Genomic DNA, 20000 nt, shown 5'->3' on the forward strand with positions numbered 1-20000 from the left:
GGAGACCGACACTTTATATGTTGCAAGGCAAATAATAAGGACAACAGATGCTCATGCCTTTATAAAGTCTGTCTGCAAGCACATAGCACATTGCACAAGTGTTGCATTTATTGTATCTGATACCAAACTGTAGGACACATACTGTGCGCTCATCCATAAAACATAAGGTAACAAATCGCGATGTAAAATATGAACATGAACTACTTTCGTAATTACAGGGGTGCATTAACGGGTGTTTCAGAGTAATTCACTCACGGTTTTTATTACAAAGTTGCAGCTAAGAAAGTTCCGAAGTGCAGTCATGGGAGTTCAATCACAGCAGACATACCAGGTTAGGGGAAAATAAAAAATAATTGTCTAAATATAAAACTTGCGGAAATTGAGTAAATTGGCAAATAAACACATAACCAAACCTTTAATGTACTCTTTGCTTCAATTCTGAAAGTTGAAATTGAATCAAAACAATGACTCGCACTGACAATACTTAAGAATTTTGTGAGTTAAACTTTTAAAATCAGACAAAAGACAGTTCAGAATTCCAGATTTCAGAAGTTCCTGCTTGCCCGGATAACTACCTAAAAGATGCCGTACTTATTGTTTTGCAAGTAATATTTTATTCAGACCGCATGTCATGGTATTTCAACGAAAACATCATTATAATATGGAACCTTTCGACGTATCGTTCATATATTAATTCGCATGTTATTGCGGTTTGCATAATTCGCACTGAGATATTCTAACATATGTCAATCATTACTAGAACGGCTGTTCCATGGGTTACAGTGAATAATGCAAGGTTCAAGAGAAAACGACATATCCCAGAGAGGACCATGATCTTCTGACCCGTGATGGAAAACAATGTGATTACACAAGTTCATCAGTTACAAAATGAAGCATTTATTAGCTGGGCGGCCGGGGAGGGGTTAGGATTTGAAGTTGCAACTCGTAGAGAGATGGGGAAGTAAATTAATAATTAACGCGGTATTTCTATGTGCGTGAAGGATATACAATGCATGTGCACACTAAGAGCACTTAACACATACTTGCGATTAAGAGGAAAGCGATCTTAGTCATAACTAATTGGTTCGCATCCTTTCTGCCATTTGTACATTTTCTTGCAACCTTTTGCAAGTTTTTTTTTCATTTTTGCTTTCCATTGACTTTGCATGTTGTGTGCCGTTAAGTTGTGTTTTATAAAACATTCCGAAATATTATGTTCATGGAAATGTTCTTGGAATTGTCATGTACACATTCATTTGATTATAATTCTGTATTTTGTTTATCGTACGGTGTTAGTGTCGTCTACCGTTTCTCTTCACCTGAAACGCATTCAATATATTGACTATAATTTGTTACACTGTTTTAAGTAGCACACTTGTACATCACGTGAACTAATGCAAAGGAATAAGATACATTTTTAAAGTACACGTAGTTAATCCAACGTAAATTATATGTTTTTATTATATCTGCTTAGGATGCTAAAATTACACAATTTGGATAATCTCTTTGTTAATGCGCGGTTTGAAGCTGTTTACATGCTTTGCTGCGCTTGTTATTTTAAGGTTTATGTATCAAAACATCCAATATTTCCTAAGTTTAACTCGTTTACTACTTTCCTCTCTCCGTTTCAGTGTATTGAGATAGGTAATGCAGTGACATCCGGCAACAGTTTATACGGAGTATTTATAACAATCATATGGAGATATACACATTTAACTAAATCATACTAATATATAAATATGTTTGGAAGTAATGAAATTTTCGTGGAATTTTAGACTTATCTTCATTGTGTGGATTTACATTTCTGCACTATCAGGAAAAATATCACACACTAGCTAAAAACAAAATAAGAATACATTTAAAGATCAATATATCATCAACATACATATGTGTGGAATACAATGAAAATATCCGAAAATGCCTCCACCTTTCCACTCGGAGCGTGTCTTCATCGCAATAGTTGTAATTGTTGGATTAACGGCCAGTTCTTCGGAGCGATTGTCTGCCCGGCAGGACGGCGACATTATCCTTGGAGCCTTGTTTCCGGTCCACCAGTCGCCGCACGACACAAGCCGCTACACGCGGTCGTGCGGTGAAATCTGGGAGCAGTACGGCATTCACCGTACAGAGATATTCTTTCGGACTCTCAACGATATCAACAACGACCCTCACATACTCCCCAACGTGACGTTAGGCTGGGACGTCCGGGATTCCTGCTGGTACTCGCCGATAGCCCTCGAGGAAAGCATAGACTTCATCAAGAACTCAATAACCAGCGATGACGCCGGAAGGGGTAATCACAGCCTAGCGACATGCGGACCAAAATGGAAGGACAAGCCTATAGCGGGACTGATTGGACCTGGCTCCAGTCAGAACACGATTCATATCCAGAACATGCTGCAGATATTCCACATTCCACAGATCGGCTACTCGGCCACCAGTAATGACCTGAGCAACAAGAACCTGTATAAGTACTTCCTACGCGTCGTGCCCTCGGACACGTACCAGGCTCAGGCGATGCTGGATGTCGTCCTTAGATACAACTGGACATTCATACACACCGTGCACTCAGCAGGTGAGTAGCAAAGATTCTTTATCTTCTTATTCTGCTATTTCTTCATCATCTTCTTCTTTTTCTTCTCTGATTCTCATGATTTCATCCTTGTTCTTATTTTTGTTTTTGATTTCTACTCCTTCGCAATTCTTCTGTTTTATTTTGCTTGTTTATCCTCTACTTATTCTTCTCAGTTTTATGTTAAATTCGTCTTCGTATTTTCTGTTATTCGTTTTCGATTATCTCTTTATGATTCCTTCGCTATAAATGTATCTAATCTCGTTTTCTGATTACCCCGCAATTACACATACCACATATAGTATTACTTACTAATACTACTACTACTTCTAATAACACCAATACTTATATTAATGGTACTCGTAGTGGTATTGGTTTTAGTAGTCAACTTAAGCATCAAAACAGCAGCAGTCGTAGTAAACGCAGTACTATTTTGGTGGATTACTTTTTTAGCATATTTTAAAATCATATTAAAGAAAGTATAAGTTTAATTGTGATTATAAATAATACTTTTCAATCCGATCTTGCAAGAAACAAGATGCAACATTCATGTACTGTAACATTTACATTTCCGGCAAATATGTGTAAAATACTTATATTCATGATGACAAACGTTTCCCATTCTTATTTATTTCCTGATGCATTTCTTTCTCTCTACCGGATACATCTTTAAACGAGTTATTGTAAGTTAAGGAACTAATAGTCGGTTTTAGTTTGTGTGTGTGTTTACTCATTTAGATACAATTGTGGGGATTACCCGTTTTACTTGTTTTAAACATGGTATTTTTATAGTTTCATAATATATTATTATAAGCATACAAGAAAAACAAGCATAATTATCACCAAATAAAGCAGTTTTTACAATGTAACTTCTCAGTTCCTTACACACATTTTACCACTAAGTGTATAATTGGTCACGCTTGTAATCAGGATTCCATGTCTATCTCTGACTATTTGCGTATAACACACCTACTGTTGTGAAGTCATTATCATCATATGTGGAAAGTCGTGCTTCGTTGGTATAAACATAGATTGTTTGCCACCAACTCTTATTTTTGAAAAGCTGACGTCGAAAGTGCGTATATGTCAATAGACGTTTTGATTCACAATCTACAATCCCAGATCCTATTGAACATTTCTATATAAATTAACTGCTAAGAATCAATAAGTATACACGTATGTGCGAAGTATGTGGTCTTATTGGTTTAAACTCATTTATTTGATCTAACTGTGACATTTGCGTTTGTGAATTCAATTACATGCCATGTTATGATTGTAAAACATAGTTTATAAACATTTTATGATAAGATACGGTAAAATACAAAATAGTACACAATTTACTAGCAATCTGACGAATACGTACATTATCAGTTCAGAAAACTTTAGAAAAGACGACTTTCACAGCAATCTTATTTCTAAACAATTTCGAATAACGTTTGAACGCCTCATATGGAAATATCTGAATATCATTCTATGGACAGTATCGATATAACATCGTACGGACAAAGTCTGTATAACACCCTACTGACAATATTTGTATAACATCATACGGACGATATCTGTTCAACAACGTGCATACAAGATCTTTATACCATCTTATGGAAAATATCTGTATAAGGGCAATATATGTACATATGAACATAAATGACAATATACATTTTTTAACAAACTAGGGACACTATTTGTGTAACATTTTACGGACAATGTATGTATACCACCCTGCTGACACTATATGTATAAACCCTAAGGACACTATATGTATACCATTCTACGGAAGATATTTGTATAACTGATAAAGATCATCAGACATGGGTTATCTCTTGTCTATAATCTAAGGCACTGGAGTTAATCACTTGGGCTTGGTATTTTTTGGCATCATATGTGTTTCTCAAATGTTTGAAAATAATGTAATTGTAAAAGGTCTAATGGTTCCTCAGTGTGGATCTAAAATGTAATGCCAACATTCAATAAGCTAAAATTAAATAGTAACTGACAACTGTCCATTTCATGCCATCAGTAATACAAAGGGACATTGTTGGAAAGCATACTTTTCGGAACAACTTGCATACTACTTCGATGTGGGGTATTATCTGTTAATACATCCTCGTTTGCATTGAAACCCGTACTACCTTTGACATTTTATGAATTGCTTATGCTGGCATGCACACTTTCAATGGAACACGTCATGCGAGATAGGAACATAAACTTTAAAATATTGTTAAGCGCTTAACTGTTTACAACTAACAACTCAATGTTTTGAATGTGTATGCGCGTGTGTAAAAGAGATGTACAAGTGGTAATAAGTGTGAGAAAGGTATGAGTGGTATTAAGTGTGAGAGAGGTTTAAGTGGTATTAAGTGAGAGAGAGGTATAAGTGGTATTAAGTGTGAGCGAGGTATAAGTGGTCTTTAAGTGCGAAAGCGGTACAAGTGGTTACAAGTTTAGAAGAGGTGCAAATGGCATTACGTCTGAGAGAGATCGAAATTATTAAAAGAGTGATTATGTATAACCGGTACTAAGTGTGATGTATTCTGGGAATGTGTCGTAAAGGAAAAATGATAAAGTAACGAAGTATAAAAGACTTGGTTAAACAATTATCACATAAACAAGGAAAATATGTGAGGATAATAATTTAACAACAAGCACAATAGTATAGTGTGAACTCAAATGATAAAAAAACTGTATTGTTTATGAGCACGTGGATAAGTGAGTACGTTGTCCAAAAAAGGATTGCATGTCGTTACTACAGAAATTAACACATGTTTCTTAGAACACTATTTAATTTATTGTTATTATATTTATTATATTCGTATCACTTATTTTAATACCGGATAATTTGTATTAGACTGTTATATCGTTTAACTTAAACACATACAGATAATTTCCTTCCGATGAAATCATACAGTTTAAAAAAATGTTGTTTTTTTGAAAGGATCTTCTTTCAAATTAAGTTAAAAGCAAATAACACACATTATGTCATAGCGCTTAATTTTGAACACGATGAGGAAGGGCATACTAATGAATTGCAATGTATGCCATACATAATGTGGCATTCATTTTTTATCGAACATATAAGAGTCTCAGTTTGTTTTAAATTTACATATGATATTGAGGAATAATGAAGTGATTGAATACAAAAAAATCGTAATAGTCTTACCAAATTGAATTGTTAAAGTGAATTTGTTACACCACCTATATATATATGCGATTGCATTGTATGATTATCATTTGGTCGATACGATGCACAAACACATCGTTCAAAGACTCATTATTAGCTCGAAGTCACCGATTTATTCCGGGCGTAGAATAAATTGTGAAGCCGTGCAAAACATCTAATTACCCAGGTCTCATCGGTTGTTATCCTGGTCGTCCGCTGAACCGTTCACTTTCCATTCAATCCATTGCCGATGCTGATATGTACATTTTCAAAACAATAGTTTTATGATCAAGCTAATTGACAGTTCTGCCTTTGGAAGAAACATTATTAAAGGACTTGCCCACAGAAATTTGAACGTTTTGAATTGTGCAAGAGTATAGTCTAACACTTAACCACTCGGCTATCGGTGCTGATAAACAAATTGTGGAATTTTTACTTTCAATCCTGGTAGCGTCACAAAATAATACGATAACAACAGAACTCTCAAAATAATTAAATCGTTCGTAACGCTTTATAATTTTCAGGTTTTTAAATCGTCAAATATGGATGTAATGGATATTTAGAACATGGTACATGCTCAGTTTTTATTGTTTCCTCTGAACTAACATAACTACAACGAAAAATTGCAAATCTGAAACCATTTTTTTTTCAATTTTTCAGTTTACCAAACTGTAAACATGTTCCGTTAAATAGATTGTGCGAGGCAATACATAATTCATCGTTATGAAACGCACCAACAGGTTAATACATGTGCTTCTTCTTTTTGCAGTACAGAACTTTAGTGATATTAACATAACAAGTTGACGCGCGTATTGTAGGTCAATCTATGTTCTGGTAATGAAGTAAGATTATTGTGTAAATATTACATATGTGCTTCACATCAAGAAAATACATAATAATTCTTAGATTCTAAGATTACGGGCCACATTGCATAATAATAATTTTTACTTTACTTACGTATGTACCGAAGAATGTTGTGTGACAGTTAAACTCTGCGTATGAAATTTTGAATTAATACAACTTGAATCGCGTGATGATACACCGCCTTTGGGCTTATATGAATCTTATGGCATTCATCGGTATAAGGAGGCATATTTGTTTACTTCGCATGCGCACAAATGTGAGCTATATTTATGTGATATATTCAAAACCAATATGCAAACGCAGTTACGCTAGGTATTATAAAATCCATTTTCCTAATCAAATAAGCCAGGGTAGTGCAAACTAATATACAATGTACATGCAAGCCTAGACTAGCAGTCGTCTTTTTGCTAATTTCTCATCACGTTCCAAAGAGGACGAAAGCCGTAACGTTCAGGTAGAGATCTGTGGACACAAAAGTTCAATGCTTGCTGCAGTATCATTAGATGTCTTACAGGGCTTTACAAAGGGAACTATTTCTAAGGCGGACTAGGATTCACTACTAAAGAGCGAATGTTTCACGCTGGCTTCATTGTGCCACTAATACATATGCATTATTTGCAGAGGCGTCTGTGCGATTTTCATTGACGTCAATATGCGTCACAGTGCGTTTGTATATATATGTAATAAATATAGATACATAGTAATAAGTTACAATTTCAGATAGAACACCATTCATTTATGCCCTTATCTAAGTGTATTTATAATGCAATACAATGTACACGTCTATTGAGTTTTATATCTATACATCATAATTATATGATATGTAATCCTACAGATGAACGTTTATGACATAATTTCTTCACACTTCTTCTAGATGCATGTTCTTTATTAAATAAGAGCATCAACTTTTCACACTGATCGACCTTAAATGGTTTGATTGTTTATAGTTTGCTTGCCACAATTCTTAGCATTTATGTCAATGCAATCTCGTAGAGACGGTTAGATGACTTCATGACAGCTCGACTGGAAGTTCTGTTTTAGTGCATTCGTCACCGTTTCTCAATTTATTCACGAGGCAACAATTCCATGCATTATAATGATACAACAATTGTGTCATTTATTTTCTGAATATATAATCAACGGGTTAAACGTTTAAACATAGGTTGATATAAAGAACTCAGAATTTGCTTCAATTGTATCTATGTTCTCTTTAATTAATGTTTAATTTGAATCACAGTGCGTTAATGGCAACATTAGTTCAGTACATGTTTTGTGATTTTTCTGGGCTAAGCGAGAGTTTAGGCATTCCGAAAAACCCTTCCTTATTTGCTTTTCGTGTACCGTTTTTGTAATGTGTTTAATTTGTTTCAGTATTCCGAGCTTTTTCACACTTTAGTATACGCCAGTATTTGCTTATGCTTTACGTTTTCTGCGTTGTTAACAGTCCTATTTTACCAAAATATCAATTAGATGCATTTAAAACGGTCGATGCTCATAAACTATCTTAGGATTAGCTTATATAAGAAAGATTCTCACTGGGTCAGTTTTTTTTTTAACTTCATTAAATATTTTAGAAATAATCCAATACTAACTATAATTTGTCTTTTAATGTTTCATAATAAAAAGAAAGTAATTATTCTCATATCGTGTCGCCTTCAATCGTCAGTTATGGCTGTTCCATTGATTAATTGTACTGGTACAGTCCCATACATAGAATGACAGTAAAAGATTGCATATACAACACGCAAAATGATACATGCATTTTTTTCAGAAATACAGTGAGCTATAACACAATTTCACCAAACATATTTGTTTTAAGTGAACCGTGTACAATTCTATCGATGCATCGGTAACACAAACGAAGGATACGAACTTGCATAATTTCAAAGTCTTTCTAGATATATCTATTATAGATCTACAGCGGCACGAATCTCAGCACACCATATTTTATGTGTGTTCATATTTTGTATTTATTTATTGTGTGCGTTTTATATTGGTTAAACTAGAAAAAACTTGCATAATAACTTATCATTGATTTACTTTGTTGTTTGTAAGTAAGTTTGCACACGCCGTTGTAAAGTCAGTTACCTCATATCCACATACATATGTAGTGTAAACTAATTTCGTAAGTATTACAACCATTCAGCAGTGTACATAGTGGACCTTAACCATTTTGTTCATGTTTTGTTAATGCATTGAGCATACGACTTTTATAAAGCATTTTCAGTCTGAATATAATGTTTGTGTTATTTTAAATGGACATATAGGCGGTAATACGGCAGTATACTTTCTGTAAGTCAATCGTGTGTGTTTATGAAAGAATCAAGAACAAATGATAGATATTGGATATGAACCGTGTAAGCAAAATCAAATGACAACCGCTGGGCCACTTAAGTTTTAGAATTAAACAGCTTATTTTAGACTCTATGTTAGCAATAAAAGTATTTCCCAAGTACTCTAATAAAAACGTTACTAATGGTTCATGGCTTTGTTTGATGATTGTCCATTAATGACCCGATATTTTTAACATTGTTTACGTCAGGAGTGTAATTTTCATTTTTTTTAAATATAAAATAGACATTTTATTTTGCATTTATGACATTTGTTTCTTCAAAATTTTATTTTGTTCTTCACTATTAAGGATTTCTTATAATAATGTGTTGATGTTGATTGTTTTCGTTGTTATGTTCGCAGGAGCCGCCATTGATGTACGAAATGACGTTGGTATCGCGATACTATGTAATCTTTGCCCTTCCTGCTTTAGTTAATGACGATATGAATATCGATTTATGTTGATTTACATTTATAAATCTTACTGTATTCTAATCTTAACGTTGAATACAGTGCTTGTCCTTTTAGATTTTATGTGTACACTTTTTGTTCTTTATGGTATTCCTTGTACTATGACGTTACGTGCTTTATACCGTGACTTGCTCTATGAAGTTACGTACTTTATGGTATGGTATGATCCATACATAAGCTTTAACGGCAATGCTCTTCGGAAGAAAAAAAGTAACGCAGAATATAAACCCGGCGCATCTAGATTATGATTCACATTGCCATGAATGTCTTGTGTTAGCCAAACCAGCGCCCGTATGTTACAAAAACACGAACAAGAATCTTTCGAACTTGATAAATATTTTTTTAACAACCTTTATTATAATTAAACCCTTACTACCATGTTTGTTAATACGCGAAGTTCGCTACCTCAGATATGTAAATGACATTCCATGTTGGGTGAAAAATCTGCAGTATTATTTCAGGATGAAAATTATATCCATTCTAATTTTTTACTAAGTGTTTTCAGATTTATCGCGACCCACGCCTATGTGCTTTGATGTTTCTAAAAAAAAATTAATTAAACTTAAAGCACAAGCGGGGTAATGACTGTTCTATTTATAATAGTAATTTTTATGAGAGCAGTATCCGTTGACCGACACAAAAAGAGGCTAGTATTATTCAAGACAATGCCCAATCACTGTATCGTTATAAGACAACGCCATCTTTTAAACTAACTAGTAATTTAGGTTTGCTTCATTGACGTCAATTGGTGTCAAAGGTTGCTCATAACTCGTCTTTCTAAAATAGAAATGCCAATACAGTAGTCAAATCTGAGTGCACATTTATTTTTGCGAAACTTCGAGAGAAAACTGTCTTCGAAAAGTGTGTCTTTTTACTAATTAGCCACTTCCCTCGTGCAGTGCTTAATTACTTTGAAATGGTTTTATTGAGGAGGAACTAAGATTAAATAATTGCATGTATAGTCAAAACTATGGTTATGGTTGACATACACATTAAGCGAGGTTTATAATACAGAAATTAGTCCCTTGCCTTAGCAAATTGATTTGAAATATATTGCATGGTATTCATTGTACAGCCTCATTCACATACATTACAAATGTTTATCAGTATTAGTTTTGGTTGCGTAAAGCCAAAACGCGTATGAAATTCTCAAAATAAAACCAGCTGCATTAACAACAGACAAGGCAAATTCTTTTTCGACTGGATCTTTATATAAAATCCGCAAGCTTATATATTTTCTTAAAATATATTAACCGTTCACTTCATTTTCCAATGACTGTTAAAACGTATTCATACATTTCTCTCGATCTTGAATTTATTGGTAAGTCGATCAACTTTGACGTGTTACTGGTGACAAATACAGATTTAGTACGCATTGATGCATAATACAACGTATTTAGGAAGAACAAAACCGATAAATCTACAATAATGTAGGTAATTATATTGACAGATAATCGCGTCAGGGAATTTTTCTGCCCGCAAAATTGACATTGTCTGGATTTGGGTATCCCATCAAATACTCATGGAAATTGATTGCATGCTCTCTTTAGTTCAGAATACAAGTATTAAAACGTTCTAGACAGTACGTGGACTGTGTAGTGTAATAAAGGATGATATACATTTGTTCATATTTTAAAGAAACTTTTATACCTAGTCGTGATAATTCTGTGTCTTAATAAACATAATATCCAACAAGTATTATCTTATTCATTTAATCGAATTACAAAACGATAAATTATGAATCACAAATAACAATTGTATACGTTAATTAGTATAGCGTCAGTTACTTCACACCGTATTGCATTAATCCCGTTTCATGGACTTCAGTTGATTTGCTTTAATGCGATTACTCAATTTCACGGAGTATTAGATTATATATTTGTAATAGAGCTGGTAATTGAGTTTTCAGATTGCATTGTATTCATTTACACACATTGATCAATTGTCTCAAAGTGGATCATTTTGAAAATTTAATGCGTAGTTTTCCGTTTTAGCAACTGACTTGTCTAGAATATTTAAAATACATACTATTACAAGCTAAACGTATGTTTGTAGTAAAAGAAGTCAATATAATGCTAAGACGTAAAGATGGCCTTAGGAGGCGATAGTTATGAATTGCTGTTTAACTTTTAGCCATGACCTGGCCGTTATGACGTTTATGTATGTATTGATTCATAATACCACTATGGAAACTTATGTAATATTTTTTGTGTCCATAGGAACTAGACAATCCACAACAAATAACTAAAAACATACATCTAACTCGCAACCAACCCCGGTAACGGTTATTGCAGAGCTATCGTTCTCATACTCATGTCAAAATCAGATGTTCGCAGTTTGTTGCTTGACTCTACGTCTTGTTTCATGTTACTATGTGCAAGACATTGTTTTCAAACTTGCGCATATCATAAACATTTATGTAAACCTGTAAACAATGATGCTTCATCTCATTGTTAGATTAATATTATTGATTGCAAGCAAATTATACGGCATGCTCTTTCCAAATGATTTTTGTAATTATAATCAAAACATACCTCTCACATACACGCGTGCTGCTATTAAAGCGTGCAGTTGGTTGACACGTTGATGTACAGTTTGGTGAGTAAACTTCATACACGCGTACAAAAGGTTCATTTACGATGCATAAAGAAATTATGTTGTGTTAACTTACCTGTGTACACAGTGCTCATATCGAGCATTTCGTGTCGCCTTTTGTCCGTCGTGCGTCGTAAAAATGTGCCTAGGGAATACTCTAGAGTCTATATACATATAATATATATATATATATATATATATATATATATATATATATATATATATATATATATATATATTGCCACATTCTGATTAAACTTAATCAAAACTTAATACTTATAATATCTTAACCGAATTCATAATTGCGTCAGATGTAGGTAACAATAGGTCATTGGATCAAATAACACTATAGAGGACATTTTGTGTGCCAAATCTTAATTAAACTTGGTGAGTAAATTTTCGCTTAGATTACCTTATAAATACTCATCATACACTAAGAATTATCCAAAAGTTTCGGTCGGCAAGCCTACGCATTTGTTCACGATGTACTTGTATTCCCTTTGGGACCACAGGACATTTGTCATTGTGCTATGGAAATGTAATTATAAGAATAGCATCTGCCCTGTTCTTCATGACGATAATTTAATCTTCAGGATACAGATTGCCAACGGTTTATGATTAAATACCACTGTAGAACTGCACTTTAATGGATAATTTTGTTCAGAAAAAACAACAACAAATGAGTCGCATAATACAGTTCAAATGCTTTTGTAATTTCTTGTGTTGATATACTTACAGAGTTTCAAATACTACAAAACTACGTTATGGAGACAATAATATGACCTGCGTTTTAGGACAATCAACTGAAAAACATACTAACCGTTATCCACGTCCTTCTTCATCCTAATTGCACAAAGATTAATTTCGCACATGCATATGAACTGCACACACTTTTCAAGAAAAACTTACCGAGCACATACATCACTTTGGACGCGAGCTATGCGGTGTGGCCGCGAGCACAAACATCACTTTGGACGCGAGCTATGCGGTGTGGCCGCGAGCACATACATCACTTTGGACGCGAGCTATGCGGTGTGGCCGCGAGCACATACATCACTTTGGACGCGAGCTATGCGATGTGGCCGCATGGCGTTGTTGTTGAGATATCTTAAAGGGCGCTTCTGGCTTGTCTTTGTGTTAGACAGCAACGTGGGAGAAGTGCTAAACATGTTTTATATAAAGCATGGCCTGTGCTGTTTAACTGTCAACATAATGGAAGCGTGCTAGGGATATAGAATGGCATTGGGTTGTCAAGTATTTGGGAAAAAAGCGCTAAATGTCGAAACTGTCGTTATATCCACGATTGCATATAGCATAGGCCTTTCTTATTTCTTACATAATGTACATTTTAGCTGTATAACTATATACCAGAACACGATAAAAGTTTTATATAATGTGTCTTTAACAATGTTTTGGTTTTCTTAAGGGTATTTGGTATTAACACGGATTTGGTATTTTTTGTTAAATTTTCCACCACGTTTTCTACACTTGATAATAGTCGCTAAAATAATATTCGCGTATAAGAATAAAGCGAAAAAATAGCGCTTCGGAAGATAACATCTAGCCGTTTGTTCAAAGTGGGAAAAAACTAGTTCAATTCTTGTATATACTTTGATAAAAAAATTAACATGATACCGAGTTTATGTTTTACTACTTTATTTGGCTACGGTTTAGCCTTTTGTCGGACGCATCTAATTGATCAAATTTGATTGATATGACAATTCGGACATATAACCTTCATCTTGATCATATATCTGAAACTAGCCATAGCTATATTGCTCTGTCAAATCTAATGTTGGTGAAGCATTTAGTTGTGATATCAATTTATGGGACATGTCATATATCTTTTTTCTAGATAGTGCGTTGATTTAATTATGAATCGGATACCTATGGGTTTGGACGCTTAAAAGGACAAAGGAAATGTTATTAGATGTATTATACATGAGTAGACCTTTTCTATTATTCAGCAATGAATTCCGTATTTTAATGAACAATACTCTTGAAACGCATTCGAACATTATAATGCTCAAACAAAATGTTATGTTATATATCATTTTGACAATATTGTCAAAGTGCGCGTATTATATGGACTTCAGTCTTTGTTATGACACAAATACACACCGTGCGGGCAAATCATGTTTGCAATAATTTCAACCAAGTCCCTACTTTTTAGTCACTATATCATAATTTTGTTGTTGAAAAACTGTCTATATTTATAAATATGCATTGCCAAACAGTAATGAAAGGTAGCTTCAAATTTCTTGAAACATAATTACTTTTTATAAATGTGCTTACAAATAAACGAATACAATATTTCGATGTTCAAATAGTATTCATTCAATGATAATTTATAATAGGAATGTGAATTATTATTTTAAACAAGTCGCTTCTTTTAAGTCACGAATATACTAAACATTTTTTTTGTTAAAAAATAGTCCATATTTATAAAACCATACTGGTTCAGTAATTGCATGGTTAACGCTTTATTTTCAGAAAATATATGTATGTATTTTTCACGAATATTCGTTAATCTCTCTCTCTTTTTCAATGTAAGAGTATATGAAATGATAACGATAATTGAATCTGGATTAGTTTCCCGCATTGTACAATTGTTACTCTAAACGTTTTCAAAATTTAAATCTTTGACTGTGGAATACACGGGCCATTATTAACTACCGATATATGCAAAATACAATAGATATTTATAAGAGTCCAACATGTTTATTTCAAAAGGCAGGAACATGCAATATGGGTGTACATGTATACCTACGCGTTTAAATAACAATGATATTGCATCCATATATATAATGGATATAATATATATATTTAATGGGAAACTCTGTTCGAAGTACCTAGGAAAAACACTTTTTATATCTACCGTTTCTGTACTAGACATGGATATTAAACCGTTATCCTCGGGGGAAATCTCTCTTATCGTTGACAATTTTCGAGGTTCACACATTTCACATTTCGAACACACAAACATCGTTGCTGCTGGCAAATGTCACGAGCTATGTTATTGACATTGCACGGGTTTATTCGTTCAAGTCTTTTGTCAGACACATAAAACAAAGCCTGTGGCCACATATGGATTTTCAACCGATTTAACTTGAACCGTTTTATTTATGTTTCCAATACCTTGTGTTCTCAATAATTAATTTTTAACTTGAACATTAGGGTACAGTTTGTTCATTTGATAGCAAAGCTTTTATGAATTTGTTTTTCAAAGAACTAATAGTTTTCAGTACAATAGACGCATTCATCTTGCATAAGAGTTTCATGTTTACAGCTGATGTTCGTAACCCAACGGATGGAAACAATTACATTTGGGTTTAAAGTGCTTGGTATAAGAAATTTAGAATATTTTAAAGGTCAATGGAACTCAATAACTATTTTAACACGTATTTTCATTTCAACCAAGTCAATGCACAGATATAATAAAGTGAATCCAACCCACAATGTCGTTAGACGATCCGGTGTATAAAATAAAACTATTTGAAGATTCACGTTATCTGTTTTATGTACTTTATTCATCGATGTCCCTCATATTAAGTACATTTTAAATATATACATGTTTGCTGCGTATAACTTGAAGACATAACTCGAACTCTGGATACAAACAATGTGATTACCAAAATTAGCACTTATACATGATAAAACATTTGAAAAACAATTACCATCGTTTAACATTCGCCGGCAGAAATGCGTTCTAGTTCTTAAAATGTTATTGTGATTATATTTTGTTTCAATACTAATATCCATGCTGATGCACATATCGCTTAGACTGATATTCATGTTAATCGTGTAATTATTGCAATTACTTATTATTAAATTTAAAGCAACATGTCTCGACAGCTCATCAATTAAAACGAACAGACATGAAGGCATTCGAATGTTATGTGATTTAATATTATATTTATGAATATTATAATTTGCGTATATATTTAAACAGCTATTTCCGCTTAAAAATATAACGAAGTATTACATGCAGACACATAATTTACTAGTATATGACGTTTAAAGAATATCCTTTGTATTGTGCCCCTTTATAAATTTGTAACATTCATCCAATCTTCGTTCTTGAATTTTGAATAGCTAATTTGAAGGTTCCATTCCTTCCTTTTAATCTCACGATAGCAAACCAACTGTGATTAAATCAAAATAATGCTGCTATTCATAGTGACTTCTATAGACATACATCAGTTGTAAGCACAATCCGTGAAGAGTCATTCCGAAACGAAGATGTTTCGTGCGTATGCAGTTGATATCTTTTGTAGAAACAAGCGTTTATGTTCTGTGATTGACGTCAATTTCATTTGGTTAGGCAAACATCAAGCATATTATTTATTATGATTTGTAGATGATGTTCTATCATATTATACTACTTAAGTTGTAGAAGAAGAAATTTTAATTAAAAGATACACGTAACTGTTCGCGGGACTTTATTCAGGTAATTACGGAGAACGCGGCATCGAGGTGTTCAAAAACCTGGCAAAAACCAAAGGAGTTTGCATAGCAGAGTCGTTAGCCGCCCCTTCCGTTGATGAAGAGGCAGCTTACGACAGCATCATTAACACGCTACTGAAGCGGGAACGTGCGCGCGTCATCGTCTGCTTCTGTGAAGGTCGCACTGCCAGACTGCTGATGATGGCCATGAAGAAGGAACCCAAAGCCATGGGAAAGTTCCAGATCGTCGCCAGGTATTGTGTTGTTGTTTTTTTGTCAACCTTGAATGATGTATACTTTATTCTTATGTAAAATTGCGATTTTATTACTGAGCATTTTTGTTTATTACTACGTTGCTGTTAAGGTAATCGCTGGTATATTTTTATAGCGACGGTTGGGCTGATCGTCCCGACGTTGTTGCGGGCATAGAAGAGGTTGCCATGGGGTCAATAACCATGAAGTTACGATCAAACATTGTGGCTAACTTCGATTCATACATGCAGTCCCTGCGACCGGAAAGTAACAGCCGCAACCCCTGGTTTGCGGAGTACTGGCAATGGAAGTTTGACTGCCGACTGACATCTTTAGCACAGGAGCACCAAGACACTTCCAAATTTATCAATTGCACCGGTAACTTATCGTTTTCTTAAAGGGACCGTCAACCGCGATTGACGAAAAAAGAAAAGTTCTAAAATACTTCTTTACAATTATTAGTTTATATTGATTAAAATATCACGACTGGTATATTACATTACTTGAAAAAAGTTCATATTTTCAGGATATTCGGTAATAAAATTTCGCGATGTGAAATCGAAAGTACATCGCAAAAATAGGTGACAAAAGATATACAAACTATAAATAACGCAAGTAGATTGATCATTTTATATATAAAATATATTCAATTCACTACGCAATCACAATTTGCAATGCTGAGTTTACCACGTGACGATGGTGATCAATCTACTTGCGTTATTTATAGTTAACTGGTAGTTACTTGGTACCTGTACCCAGTATAATTTATTGCCGAATATACTGAAAATATGAAAACTTTACAACTTTTTTTCATGTAATGTCATGTACCAGTCGTGATATTTTAATCAATATAAACTAATAATTGTAAAAAAAACAACGGTATTTTAGAACTGTTCTTTTTTCGTAAATCGCGGTTGACGATCCCTTTAAGTCCATCTCAAGTAGTTAAACACTAAATGAATTGAGAATTTGCAAATTGTCAGTTCTTATTGCATTTTCATACCCAAACGTGAATTCTTATGAACAAGTGGGTATTTTATTCGAGAAAAGACTATGCTTATGAAGTTTATTATTGTTTATCCGGTTGTTATTTATGTATTGTTGAATGAATAACGAGGTTCTGTTGCGTGTCATAGTGTTATTGTATTCCTTATTATGTGTCAATTACTGTACGTCATTTGCTTAAACCTAATAGGAGACGAACGACTGACGGAAGTCGTTCAAGATGCGAAGCTAGCTTTCGTCATCAAGGCAGTGTACGCCATGGCGCATGCGCTGCATAACATGCACATACATCTATGCGGGGAAAACACGGGTCTGTGCAGCAAAATGGCGCCACTTGATGGTAGTATGTTTCTAGACTATCTCCACAACGTTTCCTTTCAATTTGACGGCGAGGAAGTATTCTTTGACGCAAACGGGGACCCACCACCAAGGTATGGAGCAGTTGATAAACCAAACGGAAAACAATTCGACTTTGTTTGATTATTCCGTATTAGATGGCCATATGGGTAGAGTATTAAATGTATTAGACAATGCCATGAACATTGTGTTTAATAGTTTACGGTTTGACTGGAGTGTGTAAGTGTACAGACGACACGTGGGTTAGTTTTTAATTGCGTTAAGCATGGAATGAAACGTTTTCGGCTTTTTTAAGGTCAACAAAACTCAACAAAATTACAGTTATGAATAATGAGCTAAAGTGCTGCAATTGCCACTTGTGAAACAAATTTATAATAAAAACTCCGTAATTTGTGACTGCGTGATAGATAGCAACCATTGTTCATAGAGGAAACATAATTGAACTGCACCACATGGATGGCTTTCCAACAAAGGACGGCAGCTCCGCACTCATTTTCGCTTACGTAAATGTCAGAATATGAATTATAAAATACACGCTAGATTAATTGGAATCTCGGACACTTTACGCACAAACTTTAAGACACGTTTTGCTAGAGAGAGTCTCATATCAGTGTGATGATTGACAAAATCGATTACATCATTCTGCATCAATGCATGTGACAAATGTGTTAACATTTTTTACGTTGTCAACAAGGTCTATCTTTGCGCTTAATTTAGCGTTTGTAGATTGTTTCCCTATACATGCATTTTAAGCACACCGTTAACATTAAGTGGACGGATTAGGTCCCATGCATCAGCGTGAGCTTTTGTAGCATTTAAACGGCGCGTATGTGTTAAGCTTTTTAACATCTTCATGTTTGGTTATATATGATTTACTAGTGTAAATATTGAATATACACGTATAAGTAACTTCAAAATAAGCGAATGTAATTAACAACCAAAGACAAAGACAGAGTCATGGCGCATGCTTGGTTACAAAAGCTCTTGTGAACGTGTCTTTCTTTTGTACAGGTATTACATCGTGAACTATAGTAAGCGTCTTGACAGGGTGGGCAATGTAACGTACAAATACGAGGTGATCGGAAAGTGGAACAGTGGACAACTGGACATATATTGGCCGGACCACGGACAGATAATGAAATCCACGTGCAGTGACGAATGCGACAGAGGTCATGTCAAGGTTAGTGTTAATTGCGGCCAACAAACGTTGAATACTCTTCTCACGACATCCAATGTGTTCTGCATTGATGCTTACCTATACAAGATAATATTTTACACATTCACAATTTTCTTCACACGTTCATATTCAGTGCTATGTAAACTTAATGTAATTTACATATTGAGTAGCATATGCGTTTAAATATTGCATTGTGCCGTCCCCAACTTTCGTATTAAATGTTAAAAAATAATAATTGAATTAATATTGCTGATCATTTCCGTTTACATTCAGCTTTAATTTTATATGTAAGATAAACATTTGGAATAGGTCGAAGTGCCATTTTATTAAACAAATACGCATACAGTGCGTGAATATATGATAAATCGACAATTAAACGCTTGCATATATTAATTTCACACGTACTAATAGTATACATGTGCGTCTAATCACCATATATCCGCAAATTAGCTTTAGTATATTATCAAATAGACACACTATTTTGAAGTTAACTGCAAACTAAAGTCAACATGTGGAGTTATATGGCATGAATATATGATTTAATATTTAAACGAACGAAGTCTAGATTGCTGGATATATTATTTTAAACAAAGTCAGTTTTCGCTTCAATACTTTTGACAAAACGTTGTATTTTTGAGCAGAAAATTCACGGGAATCTTCCCTGTTGTTGGATGTGTCAGCGTTGTCTCGAGAACGAGATTCTCTTCAACAGCGAGACCTGTAAACCATGTGACCAGGGCATGTGGCCCAACGAAAACCTTACAGGTAACAAA

At 34.1% G+C, this 20000-nt stretch overlaps 1 protein-coding gene across 1 annotated transcript in view; it reads left to right on the forward strand.

Moving 5' to 3' along the window:
* Positions 1-1154: 1154 nt before the first annotated feature.
* LOC127854000 (metabotropic glutamate receptor 1-like) overlaps positions 1155-20000 on the forward strand; it is a 24899-nt gene continuing 6053 nt past the window's right edge. The window contains exons 1-7 of the mRNA XM_052388899.1: positions 1155-1244; positions 1632-2575; positions 16441-16690; positions 16825-17066; positions 17884-18124; positions 19062-19230; positions 19869-19992. Of these exons, the coding sequence (XP_052244859.1) occupies positions 1918-2575; positions 16441-16690; positions 16825-17066; positions 17884-18124; positions 19062-19230; positions 19869-19992 (1684 nt within the window). The 5' untranslated portion in view covers positions 1155-1244; positions 1632-1917. The remainder of the gene's footprint in view (positions 1245-1631; positions 2576-16440; positions 16691-16824; positions 17067-17883; positions 18125-19061; positions 19231-19868; positions 19993-20000) is intronic.

This window comes from Dreissena polymorpha, chromosome 12 (genome assembly GCF_020536995.1).
Source record: "Dreissena polymorpha isolate Duluth1 chromosome 12, UMN_Dpol_1.0, whole genome shotgun sequence".
Classification (NCBI taxonomy): Eukaryota; Metazoa; Mollusca; class Bivalvia; order Myida; family Dreissenidae; genus Dreissena; species Dreissena polymorpha.